General features: G+C 40.5%; 1 protein-coding gene across 6 annotated transcripts in view; it reads left to right on the forward strand.

The window, feature by feature from the left end:
* Positions 1 to 16,481, forward strand: part of GNAL (G protein subunit alpha L) — a 171,929-nt gene that overhangs the window by 127,259 nt on the left and 28,189 nt on the right. For all 6 annotated transcript variants that reach the window (XM_083746799.1, XM_083746800.1, XM_083746801.1 and 3 more), the window contains one exon: positions 9,272 to 9,369. In XM_083746799.1, the coding sequence (XP_083602925.1) occupies positions 9,272 to 9,369 (98 nt within the window). The remainder of the gene's footprint in view (positions 1 to 9,271; positions 9,370 to 16,481) is intronic.

Here is a 16,481-nt window from a genome sequence, read left to right on the forward strand (position 1 = left end):
CGGAAAAATACTTCCATGTATACCACGTTCGCATCCTGAGGTGTGTGTATTCAGAGGTACCACTGTATAAGCTCCAGATTTTATTTTTTTGTTGAGTATGAGTTCTAATTTCATCCCTGATTTTTACTGGGTATTTCTGATACACTGGTTGGTTGGTTTTTATCTTGGTACAACACCTTTTTCTCCATTATGAAAAATGTCAGTCTTAAACACACTTACTAAGGACTAAGCCTCATTGGGCATAGCAGGACTTACTCCAAAATATGCATACATAGGATTACACTGTCTAGTAAATTATAGATGTGAAAAAGAACAATTATAGGAACTTGGGAAGCTGCCTTATACCATGTTAATCTTTGATCAATCTAGTGCAGCATAACCAGTGTTCACTGTCAGTGGTTCTCTAGGTTCTCTGGCAGAGGTTATTTGACCTAACCTGCTATATGATCCTTTAAATAAAAAAACCAGTTGCCAGGGATGTACCTTCTGTTCTCAAACCATTGAGCTATGGTGCCTCTAGACTGTGTACAGTGGTTCCTGGACGGCTTAGTTGTCAAACAAATTGGCTTCCGAACACCGCAAACCCGAAAGTACCATATTTTTCCGCATACAGGGCGACCCCTATTTTGAGGGACTCCAAATTGAGGAAATGGGGAGAGATTGACCAGAGTTGTTAAGCTTGGAGGGGGGGGGGGTTGCCAACAATCGCTCACATGCCTGACCACCACTGCCAATCGCGTGCATCAATAAAGCCACCAATCATCTGTCCGCTCACTACCAGCAGCCACTGATCTCCTGCCCAATTGCCACAGCAGCCAATCACCAGCAAACCTTGCAGCAGCCACCAATCACACGCCCAAACAACGCTGACAATCTTCTGCTCATGGCAGCCACCGACTGCCCATCCTACTGCTGCCCTATCTGTGTATAAGACGACCCCCAATTTTTAGCATTTTTTAATAATAAAAAACCTCCTCTTATACCCAGGAAAATACGGGAAATGTTCCGGTTTGCGAACGTTTTCCAGAAGCTGAACGTACGACACAGCTTCCGATTGAGTGCAGAAAGCCTCCTGCAGCCAATCGGAAGCCGTACCTTGGTTTTCGAACGGTTTTGGGAATTGAACGGACTCCCGGAACAGATTAAGTTCAAGAACCAGGGTACTACTGTGTCTATGTTTGGTGATAAAGGGGGGGAAGCGTCTATGTCAGTTTCCCAGGCTTCTATTTTCAAGCTCACATTAATTTTGTCCCTTTCTAATAGGCTGGGTGTATTTGATTTCTTTTCTTTTCTTTTTTAAAAAGTCCAAAAACTGCATGCAGTTGAGTGTCCAGTGTAGATGGATTCTAAGCTGAAACATTTCCTGTTCCTAACATTTATCATATCTATTCTCGTTCTTTGTTACTGAAGAAATGTTTTGCATGAAATATCCATCTAGTTTATAAGAATAAGGTATTAAATGATGGCTAGTAATATTATCAAATGAACTTACTGGCTTCTGAAGAGCTATCTTCCTTAACAGTAATTAAGCAGTTACTGAAATCAAAAAGGTTTCAAATATAACTGAATTTCTGAATTGTTAATTTCTGCAGTGTTGTAACACTAAGCATCAGTGATACTTTATGTGCTTCAGGCTGCAAACCTATACATACTTTCCTGGGGAATAAGTCCCGTTGACCTCAGTGAGACTTACTTGAGAGTAATATATAGGATTGTAATGTAAAAGAGGCTGAAAATGCTGTTCTTTCTTTGACTTGTAATAAAGATTATATGGTATTTTAATTAAATGAATGGAATTAATAAAATGGTAAGAATTTTTGTTCTGACTGCCTAACTTTACTAACATTATTTGTGCACACAAAACTATTTACAAGACAGTAAGTTTTGGAGCTGGGAACTGATTAAAGCTTTGAGCTTATTAATTATGCTTAAATATTTAATTAATTTAAACTCCCATTATCAGTATGTATCCTGGCTTGAACCCCAAGAACCACAATCAGTTTTCTTTCAGGATCTCCTACCACTCTTCCACTGCCATCCCTTCATCTCTCTCTCCTCCACCCTCCAAGCAAGTCCAGAAGATTGGGCATTCCTCCAGAACAGCATTTGGTGCAGCATGGGGAATAGATTGACTAGATTGGTTTGTCTGGTGGATATGAACCTTGCTTACAGAGCAGGAAGTAGGATGTGCTTGCCCTTTTCTATGCCTTGTCAAGGGAGAATGTAAATTTCACCATTGCAAACTTCATAAAATAATGTCGCAGACTGAAATGTGTAACAAAACCCCCCAATAACTTTACTTACCATTCTCCAAATTTTACTGTAGCTAAACTCAGAAGAAGCACAGCTTTGGACTTCAATCCGTTGACATTCCCTCAAATTCATGGACCTTCCCTCCATTCATCAAATTGGCTTCTACTGTTAGATAAATCTGCATATGCTCCTTTAGGGGAAGGGCAAAGCTCAGTAGTGTATCATATGCAGGGCGGGCCTAGGTGTGGCCCTCGGGGTCTTTTTGGCAGCCCTCAGCAACTTTTGATGCCTCCCCCACCCAAGCCCTCACACTGCTTTCCCAAAGCTAGATAAGGAGGTCTGAACTTTGGGAAGGAGCTGTGGGGGTTCTGACAGGGTCCTAGAGTCCTCCTTTCTCCTTACCAAAGCCTTGTTAGCACTTTCCTAGCTTTGAGAAGGAGGCGGGAGAGCTAGGACCATGCCAGAGCCTTGAGCCTCCTTTCCAAAGCCTAGTGTGCATCGCTTAGCTGGCTTTCAAAAGGCAGCACCAAGGCCTAAAGGGGAGGATCAAATTTTGGCCTCACTTCCCTGCCCTACATGACAAGGCAGTGTTCAGCCCATGGTTTCTGTGTCAAAGTACTCTGTGGCCCACTTGGTATGAAAAGTTGGGCCACCCTGCTCAATCAAAATGATCTCAAATGGAAGGAAATTAGAATGACCTCTTCCTTAGGTATTGGGCTAGTTGAACAATTGGTCTGAATGTACAATTCAATATCTCTTACTTATATATCACATTTCTAGGCTGTACTTCCTTTCAAGTTTGCATACATTGGGTTGGCCCACTTTTCCTCACAACAGTCCTTTTGATGTCAATTATGGAGATTGAATTCCAGTATACACTTCCACTGCAGCACACTATAGCTTTTATTTGTTGCAATAGACTGTGATGGCCAGAAACCAGCTTGGCAAAAATTAAAACAAATTAATGGAGAATAGGTTTGTCTTTGAGTTATTGGACAGATAGATAAATGTACAGAGGCTGAACACCTCCAGTTACTACATGCTGGGGATAAACAAGGGATTACCATTAACATCATACCCTGCTTGTGAGCTGTCTACAGGCATTTATTTTATTGACTACAGATGGAATAGTAGATTAGGGAGACCTTTGGGCTGATCCAATGAAGCTGTTAAGTACCTATTAGAAATAAAGACAAATGGTTTACTTGAGTGCCATTACCAATGTGTATGATTTCACACAGTGTATCTATGTTTAAATTCTGTATCTATAATTATATACTTTGATAAATCCATCCACATGCTTAAAAAATAGGATGAAGTTGCAAATAAATCTACTTGCTGAAAGAGGAATGTAAAAGGACATGAAAATGAGCCCCTGTTCACAGGCTTATGGAGTAACAAAGGACAGTTGTGTGTTTTGTTTATGAAGGTGTATTACGTACAGAAATAATTTGTTTCATCAGACACTTGCAGTGGCATGGCATGGCAGTATTCTGCTAGGAGTTGATTACGTCATACCAGTCTCTTGGACCTACACAAATACATCCTGAGGAGGAAAGCGAGAACACTGTTTACTGACTCTCCAGGCTAATGTTTGACACATCAAATCACTTTTCTTAAAAGCTCATAGTACAATTCATCAAGTTGTTGATGTGATGAGATGTAATGGAAACAAAATGACCTTGCGAAGAATATGTAGAATATTTAGAAAATTAGGGACAGGGCTACTTCTGTCAGTAGTGATAGCTTTCACTAATTAGCAAGGGTAATTGCATGATTATTGCACACCTAGAAATTATTCTAGAAAAAAGGCCTGCTGGGGGTAGAGATAATCTTCTCCCAAGGGTTGCCCTCTTAATTAAGTGTACACTAAAGCAGGTGTACACAGAGACTTTGAACATCGTGTTAAGCAGGTCCCTTGGCTTCCAACTTGGCTATTCCTAAATGAGTTTTAATGAGTGTTATGTCTCAGGTTGTGTGCTAATGAAGCTTTTGTTGTAAGTTGTGCTGAAAAATTAAGGGAGAGAGATTTATTTGCATACTACAACCCTCTTTGTTTGTCTTTGTTGCTAGCTCAGTAGATGGGACAGTAAGCTGCTGTGTCTCCATAGCAAAATACTGTAAACTCCTTTGAACAAACCTGTACATGCAGCATTGAAAGGTGACTGTTGAAGCCATAAGGGACATTTCCTGTCTTCTAAACAAAAGCATGATTATCATGGGAATCTGCTTGTTTGTTTGAAATATGAGTGTGTGGATATTTATTTTAGATTGTGTTTAATGCTGTGAAATATTTTAAAAGAGCAAAACATCCAAATCAAATATGACAAGGGATGCAGCAAATAGACTCTGAACTACGCATTTAGCATTGACATTTGATTATATTAAGCGTTCTTCTTAGGAGAATGGCTATGGAGAAATTATGCCCTGTTCATCCATGGTCTGTTTGTTACTTTAATTTGGAGGAAGAACATGTAAGACCTATTTTCAGGTGCCTGTTTTCTGTGATGTAGGTTCCAGCAACCTGCCATAATGTATTTACCATGTCACTCAACTCAGTTGATGTTGTTGTCACATTTAGGGGGCAATCCAATGGCAAGATGAACCAGGTTGAACATCTTAGGATGCAGCAGATCTCTAGCTCAGTCAGCTGATTCCTGGCTCCCCAACCCTGGCACAGCCGATGATACACCAATGTAACTTGCTAATCACAGATCAGTTGGCTGAGAAGAGCCCCCCAAAAGGGCATGGTGGGGGCAGGACCAGAGAGGGGAGACTTGGGCTGCATATGAAGCCTGTTCAGCTCAGTCACATGACCTAGCAACCTAGCATATTTTATAGGCTTGTTTTCCCTCTGCCAAGCTTAGGCAGAGCAGCAGTAGCAGTCCTACTGCTGAACAGGGTTTTGATCTAGTGTAACTTTATGCCAACTTAATTTGCATTGTATTGCTTTATACACCAGCTTCTTGTGTATAGGATTGCTCCTTAACCTCTCTTAGGCTAAATCATGTCTATGTTAAAAATGTCAAATGTTTGAGACAAATTATCACAGATTTTGAACTTTTTACCGTTCAGAAAAATAGCTATATTTTACCTCCATATTTTACCTCTAGGTGAGCAAACAATTTTAACACAAGAACTTCCTAAACAAAAGTCCTTGTTCCAAGAATTATTCAAGACAGAGAGCATTCCTGTATGATCTCTCTTCTTTTTATTATAATCAGCAGAACCGTCTTAAGCATATCCAGCGCCATGGTGCAAAGCTCCCTCTGGCGGAGCCCCCCCCCCTTTCCCAGAGTTGTTGACCTTTTTTAGGGAGGACGGCGCTGCTGGAGGAGGCGGGCAGTGGCTGGAGGGCAGGAGGCGGAGGCTGGACACGCCACCTCCTGGCTCAACTTGCTGCTTTGTGCTACGGTGGCCATGGCAGATAGAGGCTCCGGGTGCGGCGCTGCTTCGGTGCAGCATGGTGGAGGCGGGCGAGGGTGGCGAGCTGATGCCGGGGGAAACCGTGTCCAGCCTCTCCCTCTTCCCTGGCGCCCTCCAGAACTCTTCCCTGGCGCCAACCTCTATGGGTAAGACGCCCCTGCTAATCAGTCATGGCTGACCACCAGATTTCATCACAATCTTTAAAGATACACTCACTTTTAAAGTAGATGCATAGGTTAATGGACAAGTTTTCCGCCTTCAAAAAATAGGTTCTTGTAGGAATAGTGACTGTCTGAGCATTTACAGGTGTTTTCCAACTTCAATGCCACCAGCCCAGCCAGCCTGGTCAGTGATCAGGAATGGCATTTAGAAATGGTGATGGTGATGATGATGATGATGATGATGATGTACTCTATGTGCAATTATTTGAATGTTGAATAAGTTTGTTCTAATTATAAGAAGGGAAAGATAGTTTACTGTAAAATAATAAACAGTGCAGTGCCTTAATAAATCTCTGGGAAGAACTATACAGTACTCAGGACATAATTATTGCATACTCTTGTTGTACGCCGAGGATGTTTATGAGCAATACTAAAGCATCTGCTCTGAGCTGCAAAAAGTCTAAATTAGGAAATGTGAGAGTTTACCAAGTCCAGCATTTTTCAGAGTTATGACTAACATAGTAGGAGAGAGAAGACACAGTCCACATAGTTCGAGGCGGATTACTGCTTAAAGTTAAAATCAGTTCGCACACTTCTAAGAGGATGTCCTATTGAACTGAGTGAAATGAGACTTCTGAGCAAAGTGACTGTACTTTCAACCTTGTTGTTTATTAATGCAGCCACGTGAATCCTTTAACAAGTAGTTCTTCTATCCTAATGTCTGAGGTTTACCTATTGTCAAAAATAACACTGTTGAATGGGCATGTTTCCTGAACTGTCATTCTTCGTTCCAAGGGCAGGCTCCTTTTCATACTGAGCTGGAAAAAAGTGTAGCTTTTACTATCTTGTGGGCCAGTTGGATCAGCCCTACCCATTTCTTTTCTGTTTGGACATTGTTCTTTTGTGATAGCCTTTGGCTAAACAAACTGATTAATTATACACTGGTAACTTTTCTGTGCTTAAAGCTCACAGATCAAGCCCAACCTTTTATTTAGCTCAGCTCTTCCTAGGTGTTTAACCTATGTTCCCCATCCAGCATGGTCCTTCTAAAAAACAAAAACAATTATTTTTCCTTCTGAAACACTTGCCTACTCAACACTTCTCGACCTCCTGGTTCCCACCCAGGACTCTACCCTTCCACCTTGTCTCTTACCCAGGGCGCAAACTAACAAATCACCTCCTCAAATCTCACAACAAAGAGAGTTCATGGAACCTGCTGACCATAGTCTCTCTAGGCTTGCTTTTATGGGCTTTTTGTAGTTGAAGAAAACATTAGCTATCTTATGTTCACCTGAGGAAAATGCGCTTTTTAGAAGTACTTTTATCAATTTAAATTTCACCTGTGGTGTGAAAGGGCAGTCATAGTTAAAAAGAGAAAAAGCAGCCACAGCAGTGTTTTTTAAAGGATTTTCCAAAGTGGTTTAGATTTCAGTCTGCTGCCTGATCATATACCAAGGCATTACTGATCAAACATGTTTGATTATGTTCAACACAGAATAAATCAAAACAACAAAGCATTGTTAAAAGGGATGTGATTTTAAAATGGTACAGAGTTAGAGAATTTGCCTCCAGTCAGACACAAACGAACACCTAAGTCAGAAATTTAATAGTTTGAAATGTCTTTTGCTAACATAGGTATGCAAGCGTTTGAACCTTTCCAAGTGATGGTCTCCTCTTCTGAGTGGAATATTTTATTCTGTTTTTAAAATCAATAAATGTTTACTTTCTAGTGAATTGATTAATTTTCCATAGAATTCTGACACTTGGATAAACTAATATGAGCACATCCTTTCAAACCATTTTAATTTTTTTAAAAAATCTACCAACCTCTATGTGCACTGCATTTTTCCCCTTTTGTTTGAAGCAGGAAGTCATTTTGGAGCTGAAGGTAATGAAATTCTTGAGACCTGATCTAATGAGTAATATGTAAAAAGAATTTTTCCTTACTAAAAACCTCACTAGTTGTCTCTCTCCCCCCCCCCCCACTTTCTTTTTCAATAACCTGTTAACTTTAAAGTAACATCCCACCTTCTGCTAGGACCTATGTATGACTCAGGGTGAAGTTACATTTTAAATGGAAATTGTGATAGACAGCACCTATAATTACAGCAATTTTTTATCTGGCTGTTTGAACTGTCAAGCTAGTCATTGGGTGCATAAAGTACTAGAAATGGTACAGGAGGTTTATACATACATTAAATTAATCTTTCAGAGCAACTTGACTATTTAAAGCTGAAATATAGAATTCAGAAACATTTCCAAGATATTTCTAAAAAAGAGAAGGGATAGAAGCAAACTTGTTCTTTCATATTTTATTTGTGTTGATTCACATGACCAACTTTATTTTATAATTGCATATGTTTGAAGTTATTAACAGTATCACGCATTAGCTGTCGTAAATAGTAATGTGAATGCAGTATTCATCAAGAACCATTCTCTTAATCATCACCTGATTGTGTGAATTAGCTCTTCGGAATGATGCATGTCATAATTTGCATATACAGAAAATATCCATGTTAGTCTGTCTCAGAGTAGACCCATTACAAGCGTTCTTCTGAATAAAAGCTAGTTGAATGCAACCAACAGTATTATATATGCTGATGATTCCGTTTTTTTGGAAACCCAGGGGGAATTTTTTTTTTTTTGAAGGTGCCTTTACATAATAAAGAATCCAAAGTAAAAACTTAACAGGAGAGGAGGCTAGCTTCAGATCTTACCTAAGCTCTTAAGTGGTATGCTTTGTCTGTGAAGTACAGGCAACCCCTGATTTGCTCAGGGGTTGCATTCTGGGTCATTGCGTGCCTGCATGAAATCACATGCAATTGAAACACCTCTGTTCTGCCCTTTTAGTGACTTTTTAATGACGTTTCTGGGTCACTTCCAGGTTCAGCGCTGTGCACGTGCGCACACATATCAGTCTCACCTAAGATGGGGGGGGGGGTCCCTGTATTTGATGCCTCCCTCCAACCCATTTAAGTTTGAAAGCCCGTCCAAAATGAGCAAGTGAAATGATGTATGTATCTTTTTCAAATCATAACATAAACAAGTCAAATAAATTAAAACAGTATACAATTTTTTAAAACCACAAAGAGGTGTCACGTTAAAGATGTGATTTTGCTGCAAAAATATGCATGGCTACGCTCCAAAGGTGGTTGTTCTTGACAATAAAATTTAAATTCCGAAGTTGAGATATGGCTCAGTTCTTTTAGGCAGAGAGCATAGTATCCTGCTTGCGGTTTACCAGTATTGTAACTTCTTCCATTTTTGAAAGGGTGCAACAACAAAATATTTGGGGGGGGGAACAGTATGTTGGGGAGCTTCCTGGACCCCTTAAGAAGAGTTTAGTTGATTATATCTCTTTCTATATAAATATGAGTCAGAATTCAAATATTTCATCAAAATTAATATGTTATCACATTTCCAATTTTCAGGAATTCTTTGAACACGCAAAAAAGCTCTGGGACGACGAAGGAGTAAAGGCATGCTTCGAGAGATCAAATGAATACCAGTTGATTGATTGTGCACAATAGTAAGTGCTTCTTACAGAACAATGTACTTGTGTAAGCCTGAAAACCAGCATTCTAAATTAATGATTGGAGGCCAGTGGAAACTTACAGAAAGCATTTTTGTTTTGCTTTGTGTTTGAGGGAGGTGTTTTTTTCACAGGAAAGGGAATGTTCCTCATACACTACAACTGATTTATTATGGCCATTTCTCCTCTCTCAAACCTCACTTACAGTGACTGCTCCTCTCACTCAGTCCACCAACTATGTAATTACTCCATGTTTTAGTTATACAGTATCTCCATTCCAAGGGACGCGGGTGGCGCTGTGGGTAAAAGCCTCAGTGCCTAGGGCTTGCCGATCGAAAGGTTGGCGGTTCGAATCCCCGCGGCGGGGTGCGCTCCCGTTGCTCGGTCCCAGCGCCTGCCAACCTAGCAGTTCGAAAGCACCTCCGGGTGCAAGTAGATAAATAGGGACCGCTTTCTAGCGGGAAGGTAAACGGCGTTTCCGTGTGCGGCTCTGGCTCGCCAGAGCAGCGATGTCACGCTGGCCACGTGACCCGGAAGTGTCTCCGGACAGCGCTGGCCCCTGGCCTCTTGAGTGAGATGGGCGCACAACCCCAGAGTCTGTCAAGACTGGCCCGTACGGGCAGGGGTACCTTTACCTTTACCTATCTCCGTTCCAAAGTAAATATCAACTTATCATAATACATAACATTTGGTGGGGTGCAAGTTGTTACAAAACTTAGCATTCTTTTAAAATCAGTATTATAATGAAATACACACACTTTAAAGACTTAGAGCCTGATCCTGCCAAAGTTGACTACTTTTCAGTCCTACTTATTTCAATAGCTGAGAGTGATGCACATACTTGGAACTCCCCAACTGTAAACTGTGGAACTTAAATGTGCTTAATTTGGACTGGCACATAACTATGCATACGGAACCAAGTTGATATGTTTCCCCCTCTGCTTATCAATACTAATTTATTATATTGGTTCTATGGGGCATTTTGGTGCTTGCTTTCATTTATGTGATATGTATCCACTTTTTTGGGGGGGGGGAACGTGGGTGGCGCTGTGGTCTAAACCACAAAGCCTAGGGCTTGCCGATCAGAAGGTTGGTGGTTCGAATCCCCGCGATGGGGTGAGCTCTCGTTGATTGGTCCCTGCTCCCGCCAACCTAGCAGTTTGAAAGCACATCAAAGTGCAAGTAGATAAATAGGTACCGCTCTGGCGGGAAGATAAACAGTGTTTCCGTGCGCTGCTCTGGTTCGCCAGAAGTGGCTTTGTCATGCTGGCCACATGACCCGGAAGCTGTACGCAGGCTCCCTCGGCCAATAAAGCAAGATGAGCGCTGTAACCCCAGAGTCGTCCGCAACTGGACCTAACAGTCAGGGGTCCCTTTACCTTTATCCATTTTTTCAATAATATCCTATTTTTAAGAGCTTGAATAAGAATAAAACTTGAGGATCAGCTTTTTCCTTTCAGCTCATCTGAATTTTGTTTAAGTAAGAGTCAGGTTAGTATATAATAGAGGATTTATGATAAATGGAAAAAACTTGGAACTATGCAGGATATTTCACTTGGTTATGTGTGCTTTTAGGTATATCTTTGACAAAAACTTGACATATTTTTCCCTCTAACTAAAACAGTTATTCCATTCGCTTATACTGAACACTGGAAAATTAATATCATGCCAGAAAGACAGTATTTTGAAATATATATACTGTAATAAGACATGGTCCAGAAAAAACCAGCATATATTTACCATCTATAATTTTGGGGGAAGTGTTGGGTTTTATTTGGGGATGGAGTTAAAGTGGTAAATTTTGATCTGTTTTGGAAGATAGGTGAGGTACTCTATAAACGCATAAATAATTCTCTATGAGGAAATGATTATACATTTAAAGAAGGGGTACAAAAAAAGTAGTTTGGGATCTACTCTCTTGGTGATTTGTAATAGATTTAGAAGATCAAGATTTTTGATTTCCGGTTATTTAACAAAAGCAACATATGAAAAGGCTCCTCCACTCCAAATTAGGCCAGTGAAATCACCAAAGCTTGGATGGAAGCCACAAGAGGATTTCTGGGTGGCAAGAAACATGAACTTTGTTCTGGTATTATAAACAAATTCCTGGACTGAGCACGTGCTCAAAGATACTACATTCTTTAATTCTAAGGGTATGTCTGGCTCCTATTCCTTAAAAAAAAAAAAAAAATTGAAGGAAGACGTTACTTTCTCCCTCCTGAAAAACTCCCAAACCATAAAGGATTCCTCCTTGGTAAGAACGGTTAAATAAGTGACCAGTTCAGTCCTTCTTCCCCTCAGAAAACAATAAATCAGTAGAATGCATTGTACAGAGCAATATAGCTTGACACAAATAAAAAATACAGCATCAACACATTTCTAGAAACCTCATGGGTAAAGGAGGCTTTTCCAGTTTCACAGCAATTCCACCCAACATACATCTTTGTCAGCTCTAGTCCTTGTCCCAAAGCCTGAGAAATGCCCAGTCATTCCTGCTGTGGCTCTGTGCTCTCTAATATAAATCACAAACGTGTTATAATAGTCCAGTGTTGATTATTATTCTTTCTGCAGCCTCAGTTTGAAAGACAGTTTCTCACCCATTGCAGTATTCCATTATTTTTCACTTCAGCATGGTTGGTGAAGCTTCCAATTTTAGCATAAAGCAAAGTAGATCCTGAAAGTCTGAAGAAAGCATGTCCCTGATTTAAAGCTACTTTCTTCCAGGTCAAATAATCATTAACTTTTTTCAAAAATAATAATATAAGGTACTCCCTTTTGGAGGGAGAAAGGCAGGGTTTCCACCTCTAAATAATTAAATGGGTGGCAAGTTATCATACTTGTGTTATAGTTTGTTGTCATGAGATTTACCTCAATGGCATAATGCATATTTCTGTCTTACTGCAGACAAAACACAACTATAGGTATTGGGGTGGTTTTAACCCATGGTTTATATCTGGGACCCCCAAAGTAGCACTCATGAAATGCCTTTAAAGCCTTCCTATTCTCCTGGCCCCATCAACTTTTCCAGGAGATACCTTTTCCTCCTCCTTTGGAAGTGGAAGGAGGGGGCAGCTTCAGTTCTGAAAACAAGTTGAGATGCTTGAAGGAATGTTGGTCCTTCCTACTCCTCCTTTCAGCTTTCCAAACCGAGATCCACACCTCAACAGAACACAAAGCCTCGTGAAAGAAAAAAAAGGAAAAGGTAATGGGTGGATAGAGAAGAGCGAATGGCTGGAAGAGGGCTGGTGGGCAGCGTAAGGAGGGAGAGATAGCAAAGAATATTGTATATTTGCTTTCTCCCTGCTCTCCAGGATCTAGTGGGTCTGTGTTTGTATGTTTTTCCTCCTTTCTAAGATCTGGAGGTCTGTGCTTGGTTTTCTTCCCCATCTCTGTCCAAGGGTGGGGGAGTAATCTTTGTTTTACATTCCCTCCTTTCAAGGTTTGGATTTGTCTGTATTGGTGGGAGTTTGGTCCCCCCCCCCCACTTCTCTAGGGTCTGTGTTTCCTTTTTTCCCTTCTTACCTGCTTGCCTTCTAATGCAGTGAGAGTGAGAGGGACACCGTGGCCCCCACAGCAGCCATTTTGTAACTGGACAAGCCCCTTGTTGCAGTAGTTTCGAAATGATACCTGCAACATTTTGAAAATTCCAAATGTGCCCATAAACCCAGATAGACTAGTCCCCCCCAAAAAAAATTAAAAAAACCAAGATACCCAGTTATACTTTTGATAACTTTGAATATTTTGATAGGATCTGACAGCAGTCTTTCAATTTGGTAAAATGGCAGAGGCAGCATAAAAGGGCAAAAAGTTTGCATCAAGTTCAAAAAGCCACAGGAATCACGCAAAAACTGTGTGACTATGTAGATGATACAGTAGGTCAGTGTAAGCAGGAATTTATATAAGAGACAATTCTCTTCATTTGCATGGCAGCCTGCTGTCTATATTAGCTACCTTTCCATTAATGAACTGCCTGCTTAAATTCTAGTTTGTAGTAATTGGGCATAATTGACAAGATATTTATTGTCATTGTGCTCCTGTCATCATTTTTGTTCTTAAAAGACCCAGTTCAGAAAAGAACGGAGATTCTTTGGTCATCTTAAAGACAAACAGTTGAATTGTAGCCTAAGCTTTAGTTTTCATATCTTAAGAAAAGTTATATTTGCTGTCCTCATCAGCAAGGAGTGGAGTATTCTTCCCACTGTTCCTGCTGGTGCTCTGCCTGCAGCTTATTGAGCTGTTGTGTTGTTCCATGGCACTCTGTTTCAAGACAGACAGCAGTTCTCAGAACTGGCTGAGATAATTGGAAAGAATATGTTGTTGGCCCTTCTGGGAATTACGGAAGAGTCCATACAGCACATACGATACCTTAAAAAGTTAACTTTTCTCCTGATTGTTGCTAGGTTAGAGATTGTGCACTGTTGGAACATATTTGAAGGACTCTCGATTGATGCATGATATAACTAAAGTGTGGATGAATATGCTGGCTTGTCATGGCGGAGAAACTGACTTGTCAAATTAGAGCAGCCAAGGAGACAGTAAACATCAATTTCTTTTAAGCAGATTGTTCATATTACATGTCAGATGGGAGAGTCAAGTGAGATTATTGCTATTAGCATGGCACCAGTTCCTCTTACAATTTAGGTACAGTGGTACCTTGGGTTACAAACGCTTCAGGTTACAAACTCTGCTAACCCGGAAGTAGTACCTTGGGTTGAGAACTTTGCCCCGGGATGAGAATGGAAATCGCGCGCCAGCGGTGCAGCAGCAGCAGGCCCCATTAGCGAAAGCACACCTCAGGTTAAGAACAGTTTTGGGTTAAGAACAGACCTCTGGAACGAATTAAGTTCGTAACCTGAGGTACCACTGTATCTCCAAACCCGCCCCCGCCCCCCAAGAGCTCTGGCCAAGCTCTTAGCCTGTTGATCTTCTCAGACATAGTTTTCCTGGCTTGGTAAACCATGGTCTTAGCAAGCTCAGAATGACCATTGGACCTTCACACCTCATTCTCCCCAGTCACCTTTCCTCCCACTGTATGCCTGCTTTAAAACTGTGGTTGTGGTTTGGTGCTGCTGTGAGCTTTTGTTGTATTGATTTTGTTTTCTGTTGCTGGTTTTCTGTTATATTGGATTTTGTGCTATATTGCTTTTTATCAATTTATTATCTTGTTTTATGTTGATTTGTGTTTATAACTGTTAGATGCTCTCCAGGGAACTTACCTTATTGGGTAGCATACAAATATTGTAAATAAGTAATTCTTTAAATCAGATTCTGGCTTCATGTTGGCTTACTAACTAAAACAAGAAGCTGTAGCTAAGGCTGTTTTGTACTGAGCACTTCATGTGGCATAGACACACTTTGGTTGCGTTCATACAACATTTTATTTCAATTCTTCAATGTTTCCCTAACTGTTAATTTCATTATTATATTTGAGCTTCCATGTGACATAAAAGCCACATCTGGAAAACTAAAAATCCATTTGCAGCTCCCTTAACCCAAAAAATTGCAGTAGTAATGTGATGAAATTTAGGGTAGTATACCAGTATACAGTTCTTTTCCTGCTGTTTTTTTGTGGTGAAACAGGAGCATATATGTGCTGAAATGGTGGGGGAGTAACCATAATGTCCAGTGATGTTCATTTTTGTGTCATAGCACACCCACTGACGTGAATGAAATTTAGCGTCATATGCAGGGATTCTGTAGCAGTAGATTTCCTTTATTGGCATACGTTTGTGTGGATGACCTTTGAGGTCCATTCTGTCTCTACAATGGGTGATATATGAAAGGAGGAAGAGGAAGAAGAACAAGCTTCTGCCTGCTATTTGACAGTAGACTGTCAGTAAACAAAGCAGTAAATGTCAAAGAGCAATACTGAGATTGGAGATAAGCCACTGAGTGCGCTTCAAAAGGCACAGGTGAAAAAAGGCATTAGGTAGAAAAAGCTTCAGCCTGCACTTTAAAGGATGGCAGACTGGGGCTTATTTCTGATCTTAGCACTGTAGGAGCTCAGGAATAAGCTTCTGTCTGCTGCCTTTTAAATAAGCATGACCTTGGCTTGAACTTTGAATTTCCTAATGACAGCACTGCCCACCTTCCAAAATGGCCTCTGGCTAATGGGCCAGTTTTAGATCCAGCCATCAGGCCTGATTCGATTTTCCAATGCTCAGATAGAACAAAAAAGTTACTTTTTTAAAAGGCTGGTGCATTTTAAGAATAAAGCAAATTGCTTGGAATACTTGGACTTTGTTAGGTAACTACCTGCCCAGGTTAAATATCATGTCATTTTAAACAATATTTCTATTATTTTTATAATATTTTTAAAAAACTTGTAGATGATTCCAGTTCTTAACAAATTAACTCCAATTCTGCTCCTGTTTAAATTTCTAGACTCAGTTCATATCAATGGCTCACTGGCATGAATTCAAAACCATTTTTGTAGGGCGATTCATTGTTTTTCATTTCCTGTAAAATTAGATGAGTGGCCAAGGCAAGGTTTAGCTATTTTTAGGTTCAGCAGTAATTGTAGTAGAGAAAACTGGCCAATTATCACATGACTGACAGTATCACAGGGAACATCCCAGCACTGTGTTGTAAACAAAGACTACCAGTATCAAAGACAAGCTTATGGTATAGAGAACAAGGCTACCAGACAGTTATGGAAGGGAGGATGGGTACTATCGCATACTATTATAATGATAAATAAAATTTCAGTCAGTTGTATTCAGCTGAGTGAGGCCACAGCTGCCCCATACATTTAAAACAATACAGTGGTACCTTGGTTCTCAAAATTAATCCGTTCCGGAAGTCCGTTCCAAAACCAAAGTGTTCCAAAACCAAGCCACGCTTTCCCATAGAAAGTAATGTAAAATGGATTGATCCGTTCAAGACCCCTGAAACAGCAATTTAACATGAATTTTACTATCTAATGAGACCATTGATCCATAAAATGAAAGCAATAATCAAGGTAAAGGTAAAGGACCCCTGACCATTAGGTCCAGTCGTGGCCAACTCTGGGGTTGGCTTCTGGCGAACCAGAGCAGTGCACAGAAACGCCATTTACCTTCCCGCCGGAGCAGTACCTATTTATCTACTTGCACTTTGACGTGCTTTTG

The sequence above is a fragment of the Podarcis gaigeae genome, assembly GCF_964106915.1.
Source record: "Podarcis gaigeae genome assembly, chromosome: 7".
In the NCBI taxonomy this organism is placed as follows: Eukaryota; Metazoa; Chordata; class Lepidosauria; order Squamata; family Lacertidae; genus Podarcis; species Podarcis gaigeae.